Source organism: Engystomops pustulosus, chromosome 5 (genome assembly GCF_040894005.1).
Source record: "Engystomops pustulosus chromosome 5, aEngPut4.maternal, whole genome shotgun sequence".
Lineage (NCBI taxonomy): Eukaryota > Metazoa > Chordata > Amphibia > Anura > Leptodactylidae > Engystomops > Engystomops pustulosus.
The window spans coordinates 58,495,294-58,510,191 of record NC_092415.1 but is presented as its reverse complement, the minus strand read 5'-3'; the positions used below and the strand labels follow the sequence as shown (position 1 = coordinate 58,510,191).

General features: G+C 41.8%; 1 protein-coding gene across 2 annotated transcripts in view; it reads right to left on the bottom strand.

The window, feature by feature from the left end:
* ABHD3 (abhydrolase domain containing 3, phospholipase) overlaps positions 1-14,898 on the bottom strand; it is a 45,293-nt gene that overhangs the window by 8,622 nt on the left and 21,773 nt on the right. For both annotated transcript variants that reach the window (XM_072152092.1, XM_072152090.1), the window contains 2 exons: positions 12,894-12,939; positions 5,007-5,119 (listed from right to left, as the gene is read on the bottom strand). In XM_072152092.1, coding sequence (XP_072008193.1) covers positions 5,007-5,119; positions 12,894-12,939 — 159 coding nt within the window. The remainder of the gene's footprint in view (positions 1-5,006; positions 5,120-12,893; positions 12,940-14,898) is intronic.

The following is a 14,898-nucleotide window of genomic DNA, read 5'->3' as shown; positions in this document are numbered from 1 at the left end:
ATCGTTATTAATATTATTATTGCCCCATAAAACTGCAAAAACCCTTTCCTCACACCAATATGTCAATTTGGAAAAAATCTCAGGATCAGTTTTACAGCAATTAAAAATTTATTACCCATAGTATTACCCATAGCTAGTTTCTTTCTTTTTTTTTTTTTAAAGAAGGAATCTAACACACTCTTAAAGGGGTTTTGTGGGGGGTCTTGCTTCATTCCACAAACAGCTCCACATCTGACCACAAGTAGTGTGTGGTGTTACAACGCCCTCCATTCATTTCTATAAAGTTGAGATTTAATAACTCTACAAACCCTGGTAAGGCTTATAGCTTTTTTTTGCAAGAAAGCAGCCATGTTTTTCAGCCTCTAAACTTGATCGCAGCCACAAAACACATTGGGACATGCTTTTATTGGCTTACTGCAGAAATAAAGCCTAATATAGCCACAAAAAGCCTTGAGGTACATGTATACAACTTTTTTTTAAATTAAGGTTTGTAAGATTTAAACAGAAATAATTGCAGTCTAGTATGAGTGTACACCATAGACTACAATAAGGCTTGGTCGGGTATGGATAAAATAATAACTAGGCCTTATTTTAGGTTAACACAACCTCAGATGAACAAGATCACACAGCAGATTGCACTTTGTTATTATTTATTCAATAATTGGAGACAAAAGGGACATCCCTGTTATATTGATAAGTTCAAGGTTGATTGACTGCATGGTCAATCATCAAGCCTTCACCCCTGTGCTTATCAATTAGTATGGGGTGTTTGTGCTGATGGCCAAACATCTCCATTTTGGACTCCATTCTGTCTCAAGTAGTAACTATATTGTGGTCACACTTGCCCCCCCCAACATCTAGGAGTCCTGCAGGCATCCCATGCCACTGTGGTCAGGGTCCCCCTCCTCACACACGGGCCTGCTGCTGCAAATGATAGTTCTGGTTGTGGCCAGAACATAATACTTGAATACTATTATTGAAGGTAGAACAACCAACAGTATCCATTTTAAATGCGGCAAGCGATTCGTCAGGAAGCCTTTTCCTACATGCACTGCTCTATTCGACATAGGCAGAACAATGCCATAATTACAATGCTTGTGTTATTCAGGCAAGAAGAAGTGAGGATGATTGGGGTTGGTTTACGTGATCCCCACAAAATATGAAAAAAATTTGCTAATAATCAATAAATGAAGGAATTTGATAACCACCTGGCTGCTACTTACTCTCTTAATTATTAAAGTGTACAGCAAAGATATACATTGTTTCTGCATTTTGTTCAGTTTTTGTTAAATAAGTGATTTATTGCTTACCTGAGGTTGTATTTATCTATATTTAATACCTTCATGGGACCAAATGCCTTTCTTATACCCTTTTTGAATTCTATAGTTTTACATATCATTATATACTATTCTCATAACATTTCTCATAACTGTACATTTATAGCATAAACAGTGCTGTAAGCACCTGGAGAACAGAGTAATTAGGCACGCATTACCAAAGGATATTATCCTCGATTAATAATCACTTACAGCCAAAGTACCATGATAAGAGATTAAAATGCAGAAAAAGACAGGCTAAATTGATGACGTTACAGCATATCTGGAACACTACAGTATTCATATCTCACAAGCAGTTTGTTCTTCATGATAGTAGGAAGTTGAGTGCTGCTGAACACCACTGCCTGGGGGATGGGGATGTGGTGGGAGTATGATTACAAAGAAACTGGCTCTAGCCCAAAGCTCCCTGAGAACCATAGCAACATTATGTTTCTTTGCTGCTAATTCAGATTCTTAAAGGGACCCTGTCATCACATTTTCTCATATACAGCTAGTGACAGGTTCCTATATAGCTCTACTAACTAACTGCCACCCTTCGTTTAGCTAAAAATTGTTACATCCACATATAATCAACTTTATCTTATATTACCTGGCATTAGAGGGGCGTGTCCTGCTTGGTTGGCCCCTACCATCTACTCCTCCCCATGCCTTATGCCTCCTTACTATTCAGCAGTTCATGTCATGTGACCAGGTTAATGTCATCTAAGGTCCTATATCTTTTAAATTTGCAAAATGAAATCACATGTACTCCTCTCCAACCCCCATAGAGGCTGCTGTGATTTTGTGTGATCAGATTTATACATGGGGTACAGTTTTGCTAGTGTTAGGAGGCTAAAGGATCTTAGATTAAACTGCCCTAGGCTGTATGAATATAATAGCCCCTACAAGTCCAGAATTCACTTCCTACATATGGTACTAGAATCACGTTTCTTGAGGAATGGAGAATGTGTCCCTTCTGCCTGCTTTTAATCTGTGGTTTCAAGACCTTTGGAAGACCTTTGCATGTTTTGAGAGCAGGAACAGGTAAACAAGGATTTCATGGGTGACGGTCATTCTGATTATTAAATTTGGTGGGTGGTTTGGGTGGCTATGGGCCCCTGGCTACTACCCAAATCATAAAAGTCTAGTCGAGTTGAGGCAGTAAAACACATTTCCCTAGCAAAGTTGGATTCACAGGTCCACTGCTTAGTGCTTCTCTATAAAGTCATCCATGCTGCTGCTTTTAAAAGGCGTGCTACAAAGAGATAAGCAGTATCTCACCTCTCTCATGTGGTGCACTGTCCGACTGCAAAAGGACGTCTCTTTAGGGGCAGAATTTTGTGGCACAGTGCAGCCCCGATACAATACTGGCGCAGATACTTTATAAATACACGTGCAAGTAGTTTGCACTTTCTTTTCAGTGCAGAATCAGACAGAAAACTGGTGACAACACTTTAATAAATGAGGGCCTATATCTGCAAATGACTGACTACTTACTTTGAATGGAAATCTCTGTCTATTTTATCAGATTGGACTTTCTCGTAGGACTCTATAACTCTATAAACATGGTCCACTTTCTCTAATAATGATTGGGACAGGATAAGCTGATTTATTTTTTAATAACCAGCTATGAGAAGATTTGTATTGTGAATAGAGGTTTCTATAACCACTGCATTTCTAAGGTTGGTTAATGAACATTCCCTGTAGATTTTTTACTAGCTGTAGAAGTATACCAGCTCTTGTCATCCGGCCAGTTCTGATGTAGTAGCTGCACTGTGCCATACTGTCCAGGGCCTAGTCTTCTTAATAGTCATTGCCATTCACTCATTCTCACTAACTAAGGGCACATTCACATGGCCGTCTGCGGGGACGTACATGCGGCCGCAAATTTGCGGCCGCATGTACGTCCCCAAAGACGGCAATAGCGGCACGGCGGCGGTACGGTGCCGCACATGTGTGGCACCGATCCGGCCCACACACCGCAAAAAGATAGAGCATGCTCTATCTTTTGGCGTGTGTGCGGCCGTGCGCCGCTATTCTCTATGGAGGGAGGAGGGGCCGCCTCCTCCTCCTCTCCAGCACACGGCAGTATGCCCTAAGGCTGCATTTACAAGAATGTTTGCCGGCTGGGCCGTAGCAGGGCGGGCATACGTTTGCCGCGATGGAGAGGAGGACGGTTGACCCCTCCCTATAGCTATGAACGGCGCTGTAACACAGGGAAAGATTGGCCACGTGAATACATCCTAAACTGCACTGCCTTCACCAACCAGAGCTAGGGGTTTATGCGGCTGCTACTCCATCTAGCCGTGGTCTAAGGTTTTGCTTTCACCTTCAGGTTTTTGACGAATTTCTTCAAACCAATGAAATTGCGGATAATGAAGGGAAAGAAAATATAAAGGGCGGATTCAATAGTTTGATGCCACAATTTTTACAATCATATTCAGATTTTTTTTTTACATCAAAAACATGGAAACCTTAGTCTAGGGTTACACTTGAGGGAACTGGTGTTGTCCAAATTTAATCAAATAATTTATATTGTTTGTGCAATGAAAAGTTATTCATTTTTCCAATATACTTTCTGTAACAATTCCTCATGGTTTTCTAGATCTCTGCTTGCTGTCATTAAACAGGAAACTTCATTGTTTACTTCCTATGGATAAACACCAGTCTATGGTCATGTGATGTCAGATAGTGTAAATAGGGCCGCATGTCGAGCTGTACACCTATGAAATATGATTAATAATTCTTTATTTATATAGCGCCTACAGATTACGCAGCGCTGCACAAAGGATGCCATATCGTCCCTGTCCCCAATGGGGCTCACAATCTAATCAACCTACCAGTATGTTTTGGAGTGTGGGAGGAAACCGGAGGACCATGAGGAAACCCACGGAAAGACGGAGAGAACATACAAACTATTTGCAGATGTTGCCCTGGGTAGGACTTGAACCCAGGACCCCAGCGCTGCAAATACTAATACCTGTGTGACATCACATGACCAGGGATAAAACGAGCCGAACACCTGTGTGACATCACATGACCATGGACCGGCGTTTATTCACAGGAAGTAAACAATGAAGTTTCTTGTTGAATGACAGCAAGCAGAGATCTAGAAAACTTCTAGGAATTGTTACAGTGAGTGTATTGGAAAATTTAATAACTTTTCATTGCACAAAACGTATTAATTTATTGCTGTAAATTGTTCAAAGTGGACCACCCCTTTAAATGAATATAGAACAATTTGCAGCAATAATTGATATAGTATAATTTTAAAACGTGAAAGTAATTTTTTATTTGACATTTTTTATCTATATTATCATTACTAATACTCCCGCTGTCTGTGACCTTCCCGGAGCTTTGCCACAGGAAAGCTGTAGTATTTTTGCTGCCTGGTTAACCAGATTTATAGAAAAATAACATTATAGCTACATGTCCAACAAACTACAGACTGACATTTATCTAATATTCTAGGACATCTTAAAGGGAATTTACACCTTCTCCATAAGAATTCCATTCTCATGGATGAATTGTTCTCTTTTTTCTGACATAAGACTAACAATGTTACACAGTAAGATGAATTACCTAATACTTCATGTTTTCGGAGCAGTATAACAGATGATTGCCATATATGGTGAAAACTAACATGTGTCATGGAATATTTCACATCAAGGAGATTGTAATGGATCTTACCCGCCCATGGAAACACCAGCTGCCATAAGTGGAGCTTCTGGGTATAGAGTATTCACATGCTGAATGACTGTCTCCAAATCTTCAGTGTTAGCCGCACAATACGTCCTTGGTGTCTGAGAGAAAAAAGGCACAAGACACTACAATAAGAAGTCTTATTATACACTAGGAAGGTAATGAAGTTAACATCAAGGACATACGATAATTAGAAAGCTCTTGGGTCTTCGTCCAACACAAATGTAAAAACCCTAAAAGAAAATCTACTATCCACTTGCTCATCCAGGCAACGCGACTGTGGGAATCTTCTTATATTTGTTATCCATGGCCTCTGAAAATCAACAATCATAATTGCGTTACTGAGTCTGAAGGGCTCTTGTTAGGTGTTACTAGAGCCCTTCCACGATGCAGCTTTACAGGCTATTACACTATGCAGGAGCACTTCCCCCTTGTCACCGTGTGCTTAAACTTCCTCTGCTGCCATGAGATTACATCAGAGGACAGAGGAAGGGGGAGGTGCTGGGAGAGCAGAGGGGGAGTTAGTGTAACAGCCTGTGAAACTACAGCACTGAACAACTCCAGGAGCCCTTCAGGCTCATTAGTATAATCATAAAAGTTGGTTTTAGAGGGAAGGAGGCCATGGATAACAAATATAAGAAGATTACCACAGCCACGGTGCCTGGATCTCTGAACAAGTGTCCCTGGTTTATCATGATGGATTTTGATGGTAGATTTCCTTTAAGAAAAAATAGATGTGCAAACATTACACTCTAAAAACAAACATAAATAAACTATGAGGTATACACTATGCAAAGAAAGACTTAGCTTTTTTCACAATTAGTGAAGATTTTCCTCTAGGCACCTCAGTCACCTACCTATAGGTGTTCCTGTCTAAGGAACTGAAATAACTAATCTTCCCATTCATGATCAACGTCTACAGCTAGAAAGTAACAAGAACAATCTTTGCCCCATTGTAGCATATTATTTTTTGGGAAATCAGAACTTGGAAGACAGGGGAAGGGGGTTCATGTGATTAGAATATATAGCGGATGCGACTGCTTTAGACAACTTTAGAGGACCTGCCTACCAAAGGCTTACTGCCCACAAACAATGCGAGGGATTTATCAGAAAGCTACAGTAAATGAGCCAGGTCAGGTCATCCGCGTGATGCACTTGGCATGGAGGTGGTGGGTCAGTAATCACAACTTATCCCCCCAATGTGAGCAATCTGTGTACAACTTGTTGTGTGTAGTCCAATCCTGTGCCAATGACAACAGAGGAAACCTGTCGGAGGTCCTAATAGGTCCTCGGCAATCGGCTCATATGCGGGCTATGGATACCAATGCCGCGTATATGAGACATCCAAAATACATTGGACTTGTGCTAGCCTTCAAAACATCTGCTAGAAACAGCCAAATGCAACATTCATGTGCATGTAACCTAACATGGAGGAGAATTGTAGACTTCCTGAGCCTCACTTGTTTTTATTTTATAGTTTAGTGGTCTTTATTTTAGGAGATAGGGGACAGAACGATAGGGGACACAGAAAAATAATTAGGGGGCAACAAAGTGAAATGGGAACATAAAAAACAATGGGGGGGAGATGAGGGTGGGCTTAAAAAGATGGATGGAGGCATAGACAGATAAGCGGGTGGGCAACACAGGACTGGGCAAAGAGTGATAAGAAGATGCCCCTTAGAGAAAATGGTGGCACAGAGATAAGAGGAGGGGGGACCTAGAGAGACTGGGGAACACATAAGAAATTAAAATCATGAATCATCTCTTTGATAAAAATTCAGATTTTCATTTAAATCAAAACCTGTCAGACCCCTGCCATTCCGATATTGATGACAAACTGTGGGTGCCACGTGTCAGACCCCTGCCAGTCTGATATCGATGACCAGCAGGGGGTGCCATGTGTTAGACCCCTGCCATTCTGATATTGATGACCAGCAGGGGGGTGCTATGTGTCAGACCCCTGCCATTCCGATATTGATAAACAGCAGGGGGTGCCACGTGTCAGACCCCTGCCATTCCGATATTGATGAGCAGCAGGGGGTGCCATGTGTCAGACCCCTGCCATTCTGATATCGATGAAATGCTGGGAGGTGTCAAGGGTGAACATGGATAGTTTAAAGATGAATGCCATGTTTTTTCAAATCTCAATCTCTTTTAGCCAAGAAAAAAATTGATAAAAAATGTAATAAAACATCTAGGGTTATATGTCTTTGTGGCAGTCAAGGTCGGCTCCAGGTTTCAGTAGGCCCCATTACAGTGAACTCACCTGTCCTAAAATATTCTCTAGTTTATCATACCAGCCTCCTCATGGTTATTTTATATAAGCCCCCTTACACTCTATGGATTCATTACATACAGCCCCCCTCACCCTATGGATTCCTTATGTACAGCCTTAGGTGGGCCCCCCAGCAGCTCTGGGCCCCAGCACAGGTATGCCCAGTGCTGGCGCCTGCCCTTGTGGCAGTGATACCAGAAGTCTCATTATTTCCCCATATGACAGAAGTGTTGGTGCAACCTTTAACAGGTTAAAACATATCCTAGGTCAATGTCACCTCTAAGTGTTGTATTATTTATAGCGAGGGTGCATGGAGGTGGACTTTCCACAATTTCTTACAAGAGTAATAAATTGTGAGTCAACATTTATTTCACCTTCATATATTTAACACTGTTCTTTACAGTTACAGTAATTCCAGAGAGAACATCTAAATTTAATATGGGATTAACACCTTGGGAGACAGAACACTAAACACATCGCGGGCGCTTAACATGCCAAGGTATTTAAAGCTGATTACCATATCTGCCGGCACCGTGGGGTTATTCACTGCGGCTTGTCACAAATGTGCATTGTGCTCCCTTCTAGAGCAATGGCTAAATATTCATTCTCCAGGTTCACAAGACTTTTTACTGCTTTGTCACGTTAGTTGATGGTTTAGATTATGGACCCAATGACTCACACCTACTACTCCAGAAAAACGAGATGAAGCAGTGCCACAGCCAGACGTACCTCTGGTCTGACAAAATTATCATAACTATGTATAGTAAATGTCTTCTTAAAGGGACACTGTCACACCCCATTTAATTACCAGCAGCATCATGTAAAATATGAAATATTTGTTTTAGCTTTCTCTCATTTCTGTTACCTCTCCCCGTTTAACTATAAAAAAAAAATTACCTCCATATGCAAATAAGCTAAAATGAGGCTGAAGGGGAGTGTCATTACAGATACCTATATCTTGAGTTCACCAGTACCCAGAAACATGGTTCTGGTATCATTGCTTCTGTGGCACTGCACATTATACAGATGTGTCTGCTATAAGCTTGATCCTCTGTGTAGTAATGGTTCCATGGTTCTGGAGAACAGAGAATCTGATACTGATGGTAACTATAAATCATCAAAATATATTCCCCAGATAATCACTTTATAGGACATCTACCACCAGGATGAAGGATTGTAAACCAAGCACACTGACAAAATGGTGTGCACCCCCCTGGCAGGATCTGCTATTCTTTTAGCTTCTGAAACCCTTGTTTTTATGAAAAAAGGTTTTAACAATTATGTAAATGAGCCTGGAGCCCCTCAGACTCATTTGTATAATTTGTAAAACCTTTTTTTCTTAGCATGTCAGCATGTCTACTCAGTGGATGCAGCATGTAACATACATACATGTATACTGTGTAGTATCCATGCTGGGTTACAGCTCGGCATATGTGCATTGGAATGGCACAAAGCAGTAAAATGTAGTGTTAATGTATCAAAATTGTAGCCCCATGTAGTATATAGCCAGCCTGCCCCATGTAGTATACAGTCAGCCAGCCTCATGTAGTATACAGCCAGCCTGCCCCATGTAGTATATAGCCAGCCACCCCATGTAGTATACAGCCAGCCTGCCTCATGTAGTATACAGCCAGCCTGCCCCATGTAGTATACAGCCAGCCAGCCCCCTGTAGTATATAGCCAGCCTTCCCCCTGTAGTATACAGCCAGCCAGCCCCCTGTAGTATACAGCCAGCCTGCCCCCTAGTAGTATACAGCCAGCCTGCCCCCTAGTAGTATACAGCCAGCCTGCCCCCTAGTAGTATACAGCCAGCCTGCCCCATAGTAGTATACAGCCAGCCTGCCCCCTGTAGTATATAGCCAGCCTTCCCCCTGTAGTATACAGCCAGCCAGCCCCCTGTAGTATACAGCCAGCCTGCCCCCTAGTAGTATACAGCCAGCCTGCCCCATAGTAGTATACAGCCAGCCTGCCCCATGTAGTATATAGCCAGCCTGTCTCCTGTAGTATGCAGCCAGCCTGCCCCATGTAGTATACAGCCAGCCTGCCCCATGTAGTATACAGCCAGCCAGCCCCCTGTAGTATATAGCCAGCCTTCCCCCTGTAGTATACAGCCAGCCAGCCCCCTGTAGTATACAGCCAGCCTGCCCCCTAGTAGTATACAGCCAGCCTGCCCCATAGTAGTATACAGCCAGCCTGCTCCCTAGTAGTATACAGCCAGCCTGCCCCCTAGTAGTATGCAGCCAGCCTGCCCCCTAGTAGTATACAGCCAGCCCCAAGTAGAATACATCCAGCCTGCCCCCTGTAGTATAAAGCCAGCCCACTAAAGTGTACAGCCAGCCAGCACTTAAAAAAAAAAGTATATACTCACCCTCCGCTCCCCGATGTCGGCACGGCTGCTCTTCTGTCTTCCCTGCGGCTCCTCTTCGGTCTTATGATTCTGACGTCATAGTATGCGCCGGCCGGCAGATAACATGGCCGCGTCTAAGCCAGCTGTGACAGAAGAGGAGCCGCGCTGAGCATCGGGGCCGCCGGAGGACGAGTACATAAATTGTTTTTTTAAATTGACTTGTGTATAAGCCGAGGTGAGGTTTTTCAGCACATTTATACACGAGTATATATGGTACACTGTAATGTCATATTTTTTTGTACATGATCTGTAGCGCAGCGCAGCACAGGAAATCTACAAACCAAAAGTATATTTTCTCAATGGCAAATGCAAACCAGTTTCCTTCAGTCTGCGCTTAGTGAAAAGACTGGTGAGACACTGCCGGGTACTGTCTGCATACTAAACTGCTCTGAATAGACCGCCGTGAGCAGATAACTGAGGAAGGAAATAATCTGCAGAGCTTTAAGAGAATTCATGGATCTAGACAGGATAGTTTTTAGGTAATTTGTTGTACAGGGCAAATCTATATATATATAGAATGCACCCTCATATTTAACATAAACATATAGAAATAATAAATAAAAATATTAGAGACACACATTTATGTATGGATTATAGTGTATGCAGCACTATCCCACTACATGGCGTAGACATTGCTCTCCCCAAATTAATTCTAACATATACAGTGTTTTCCAAATTATAATATTGTGCCTGCCATGCATTATTATAATAACAATTTAAATATATACTTCACCAGAACAAAGCTCAGTACATAAATACAGAACCAGTATGGAGTCCAATACATAAGTATAGTACTAGAACCGCGCTTCATACAGAAACACAGCACCAGGACCAATTCCCTTTATACATATATACTCTATCGCAAATGATTTTACATATGTAGAGAGCCCTCAACTATATAGGTGGCCAGCACACTGCAGCCCCCCTACCCCTCCAAGTATATAGGTGGCCAGCACACCGCAGCCCCCCTCCCCCTCCCAGTATATAGGTATCCATGACACTGTAGCCACCCCAGCCTATAGGTGTCCAGCACACTTTAGTCCCCGCCCGGTGGAAGAAACAGGCCTAGATCTGGACTACAGTTTCTGAAATCACATTTTGTCTCAACCTGTACATTGGGTAAAATTTTTTTTAATGGAGGCACCTGAAAAACAAGTCCTTCCTTCGTGTACCACCACTGATTTCCAATTTAGAAGGGCCTAATAGATGATCTTACTTTCACATCATATCAGTAAGATAATATTTTTATTGTCAATATGACATTACAATCTCTTATGTTGGCAGCTGCTTCTGTTCCTGGACCTATTACACAGTGGGGCACATTTACTTACCTGTTCTGTTGCGATCCCGAGGTGCGTTGTCCGACGAGGATTCGGAGCTGCCGCGATTCACTAAGATCATGCGCCCGATATCCTACAAGTGTCACTTCCCCGCTGAGGTCTGCCAGAGTTCACCTTCTTCTTCACGCTGCATGTAAGTGCTTGGCTTGCAACACAATTTTGAATGTTAAATCCCGCGCTTAGTCTGAATCAGTCGAATCGTCCAACTGCCTTGACTCCCGATTTATGTCGCATGAAAGTCAGCGCAAGGCTTAGCTCCAATAGCTTTTTAAAGGGCCAGTGTGTGTACCAACATGTGCATTTTTTGGGGTAGAATTGAGTAGCACAGGGGAAGGGCATAAATGTCCTTGTTCTAGTTATTTTAAAGTTTTATAGACAGCAATGGAAATACTTGAGCAGTACCAAAGGTTTTTCCGCAGTTTTAATAACCTATTAGAAAGATTCTCATACCTGTGCTACTGCTACTGATGGTTATTTTTCAGCGACTAATATTTTTTCACATTTCACTAAGTTTTAAAAGAAGTAAATATCTTCTTCTGATCTGAGATCTTCTGATCGCAACATATATAATTTACTAAGGGTCTATACTAATTTACTGTGGATCGCACTTTCGGGGTTTGCGTCGCTGTGACGCTATTTAGAAGGGGATTGTGTCGCACGCGATCGGATTTTGGCACAATCACACCAACTTTCATGAGACAGAAATCGGGGGGTGGGCTGTCGGACGATCCGACGGATTTGGACTGAGCACGGGATTTAACTATAAAATTGTGTTGCAAGACAATGCACTTGCATACATTGGGAACAAGAAGGTGAACGACCTGAGCGCGGAAGGGACAGATGAAAGAAATCAGGTGCACAATCTTTGTGAATTGCGGCAAAGTTCATTCTTGTCAGACAACGCACAGCGTGGATCGTGCAGGACCGGGTAAGTAAATGTGCCCCATTGGATACATTTACTTAGAAAGTCAGATACTGCACTAAAAGTGCTATTTCCGTGTATAATGCCGGGTGCGGCGATTCACTAAGATCGTGCACCAGAAATCATGAATCTGTCGCTTCCCTGTGCTGGTCTGAGAGAGTTCACCATATTTTTGTGGTGCACCTTAAACAAACAGCGTGCAACACAATTTGTAAGTTAAATATGGTGCTCTGTCTGAATCAGTCGGGCCGTCCAAATTAACGTCCCCTAATTTGTGTCGCTGGAGGCTAGAGCAAAAAGGGTTGCGTGTGACACAATAGCGGACACTTTTTAAATAGCTGTGCAAGCCGTTTTAGTCTAGAAGAAGGTGCACAGTGCAACAAAAGTGCAGCGCAAAGCCCTTAGTAAATGTGCTCCATTGTAAAAAAATTCACTCTATGGGGGAAATTTATGTTATAATTTAAGTCTCTTAGAACAGGACTGTTCTAGTTGCCCATAGCAACCAATCAGAGCTCAGCTTTCATTTTCCTACAGCTGTAGGAATTAATTTTATAAAATTAAAGCTGAGCTCTGATTGGCTTTCATGGGCAACTGTAACAGTTTTACCTCAGACACATAAAGGGGTATTCCCATCTGGGCACTTAAATTAAATTAAATTCATTTGCCACATGTAGACATTTCTTCAATTGGATAAAAAGAAATCCAATTTGGTTAAAAAAAAAGTTCCTGTGTGAAGATAATTTCTGATAAATGTAGCCATGAAGATAGCCTCCTCGGATACGACCACCTCACATTTTGGCAGCGGTGGGCAGACATGTGTTATTGAGTCCTGCCTGACTTCCTGCATGGGACCATGGATAGGTTCATTGTATGCATTAAGATATGTAAACAGCCAATACCTAATAATGATTGTAGTGGATAAAAGGCTTACCAAGAGATTCTCCCCAGCAACACCTCGATTATTGAAAACGACACACCTAGAAAACCAGATAGTAAAGATGAACTCAACAATCCGTGATAATTAACAGTTGTATAATTATACTATATATAACACTAATCATGTCTGCTGCTGAGCATGTGCATGCAATGCATTGACAAGCCTACCCAAGTTCAAACAATGACTTCCTTGTGGCTATGTCCTTTCCCATCTTTTTTATTTTTACTATACTGTGTTCTTTTTTTTTGATGTATGAGAAATCATTTTTTGTGGGACATATTATGGTTCCTTGTCGGGTTGTCCGACTGCCACGCACCCCGATTTCTGTCGGATTCGGACCCTTAGTAAATCAGCACCACTGAGTATGTGCTCTCCTTAGCAATGCTTTGTCAGAGTTTCACTAATGAGAAACTTTAACGCTAAACAAAATTAAATGATGAAGTCTTCTACAACCTTTTTCACTTTATGGCTGTATGGACAGTTAAAGGGGTATTCCGGGAATATGAACGTCTGACACAAAAACCCTTGATGATATAAATAAATGAATACAACAATACTCAATGTCATTAGTCACAAAACGGAGCTTAAATAGTTTGAGTTTATGATTTACAAAATTTATGGCCTCTCTAAAGTAGGTGGAGTTATCACCAAGATGGCCGCCACTGGAAAATACAAGTCCCATGATCCTTTAGTTCTCAGTGACTCCTCCTCCCTCTTATGCTTTGCTCCTAGTGATGATGTAACAGGTTTTCTTGCTCTGTTACCATAGTAGTGATGTGTAACTGCCATCACCACAACACTGGCCATACTGGATGCACTGCAACCAACCGACTACAGCCAAACATAGTGGTGATCACATGACCTGCCCAGGCAGGTGCAGGACATGTGATGTGGACATGTGACCAGCGGCCATCTTCTGTTCTGCGACGGAACGCACGGAGGAAATTAACGGACTGATTAATGGGCCAGTAGCATTTTAATTCTTCATCACAGTCTATGTCATCAGCATTTTTCTGCTAAGAGCAAAATTTTGAATAACAACTAATTACACAATAGCTTATATTTTGAGTATCAATTTGCATATGAATTATGCTTATTCCTGGAATACCCCTTTAAACAAAATAAATATGGGCTTTGCTTGAATCAACTAGACACAAAGTACTATAGATAAAAGTCAGAGCGGAGAATTAGCTTTTAAAGGGGTTTTCCCATTTTGGTAAATTAATTTTATTTTTTGTTTGATGAAAATTTTTCCAATTTTCCAATATACTCTCTGTATCAATTACTCACGATTTCCTAGATCTCTGCTGTCACCGTCTATGTTTACTTCCAATGGACAGAAATCTGACCATGGTCACACAGGTGCACGGCTCATTAGTGCCACAGAGAATAATCAGAGCTGTGTGATATTTTTATCCACTGGAAGTAAACCTAGAAGCTTTCTATAAAATTACAGCAAGCAGAGATCTAGAAAATCATGAGGAATTGATATACAAAGTATATTGGAAAAATGTATTATTATGGTCTATTTGTCCTACTGAATGTGGATGCTGCAGCCAGTCGTCTTACACACAGTCACAGGACTGTGAAAAGCAGAAAAGGAAGATGGGTATGGTAGATCTCCTGGGAACTCCTGTAGCATCCAAATATTCTATAGCTGTTTGAGGGTTTTTAGGACTTGTGCTCCTCATATTTTCAGCCATCTTTCTATTTTTCATCATCTATCACTACCTGTTGCAGTCAGCATTCTGGTTAATGGATTATAGACGCACATCCCTACTTATGAAGCGTCTGCTTCTTCTGGAATGACAGAGCATTATTTCAGTGTCATGATTCAGAGCTTAATCTTACGAAGGTGCCAAAAATGCAATGAGTTGAAAGCATTACTGCACCATCTGCTGTGTGGGTGACATGTAAGATTTGCCAAATTGTATCTCCTGTATTACCCAATAAAGGATCAGCATTAATACCCGTTTACTGGGACCTGAAATGGGGCACA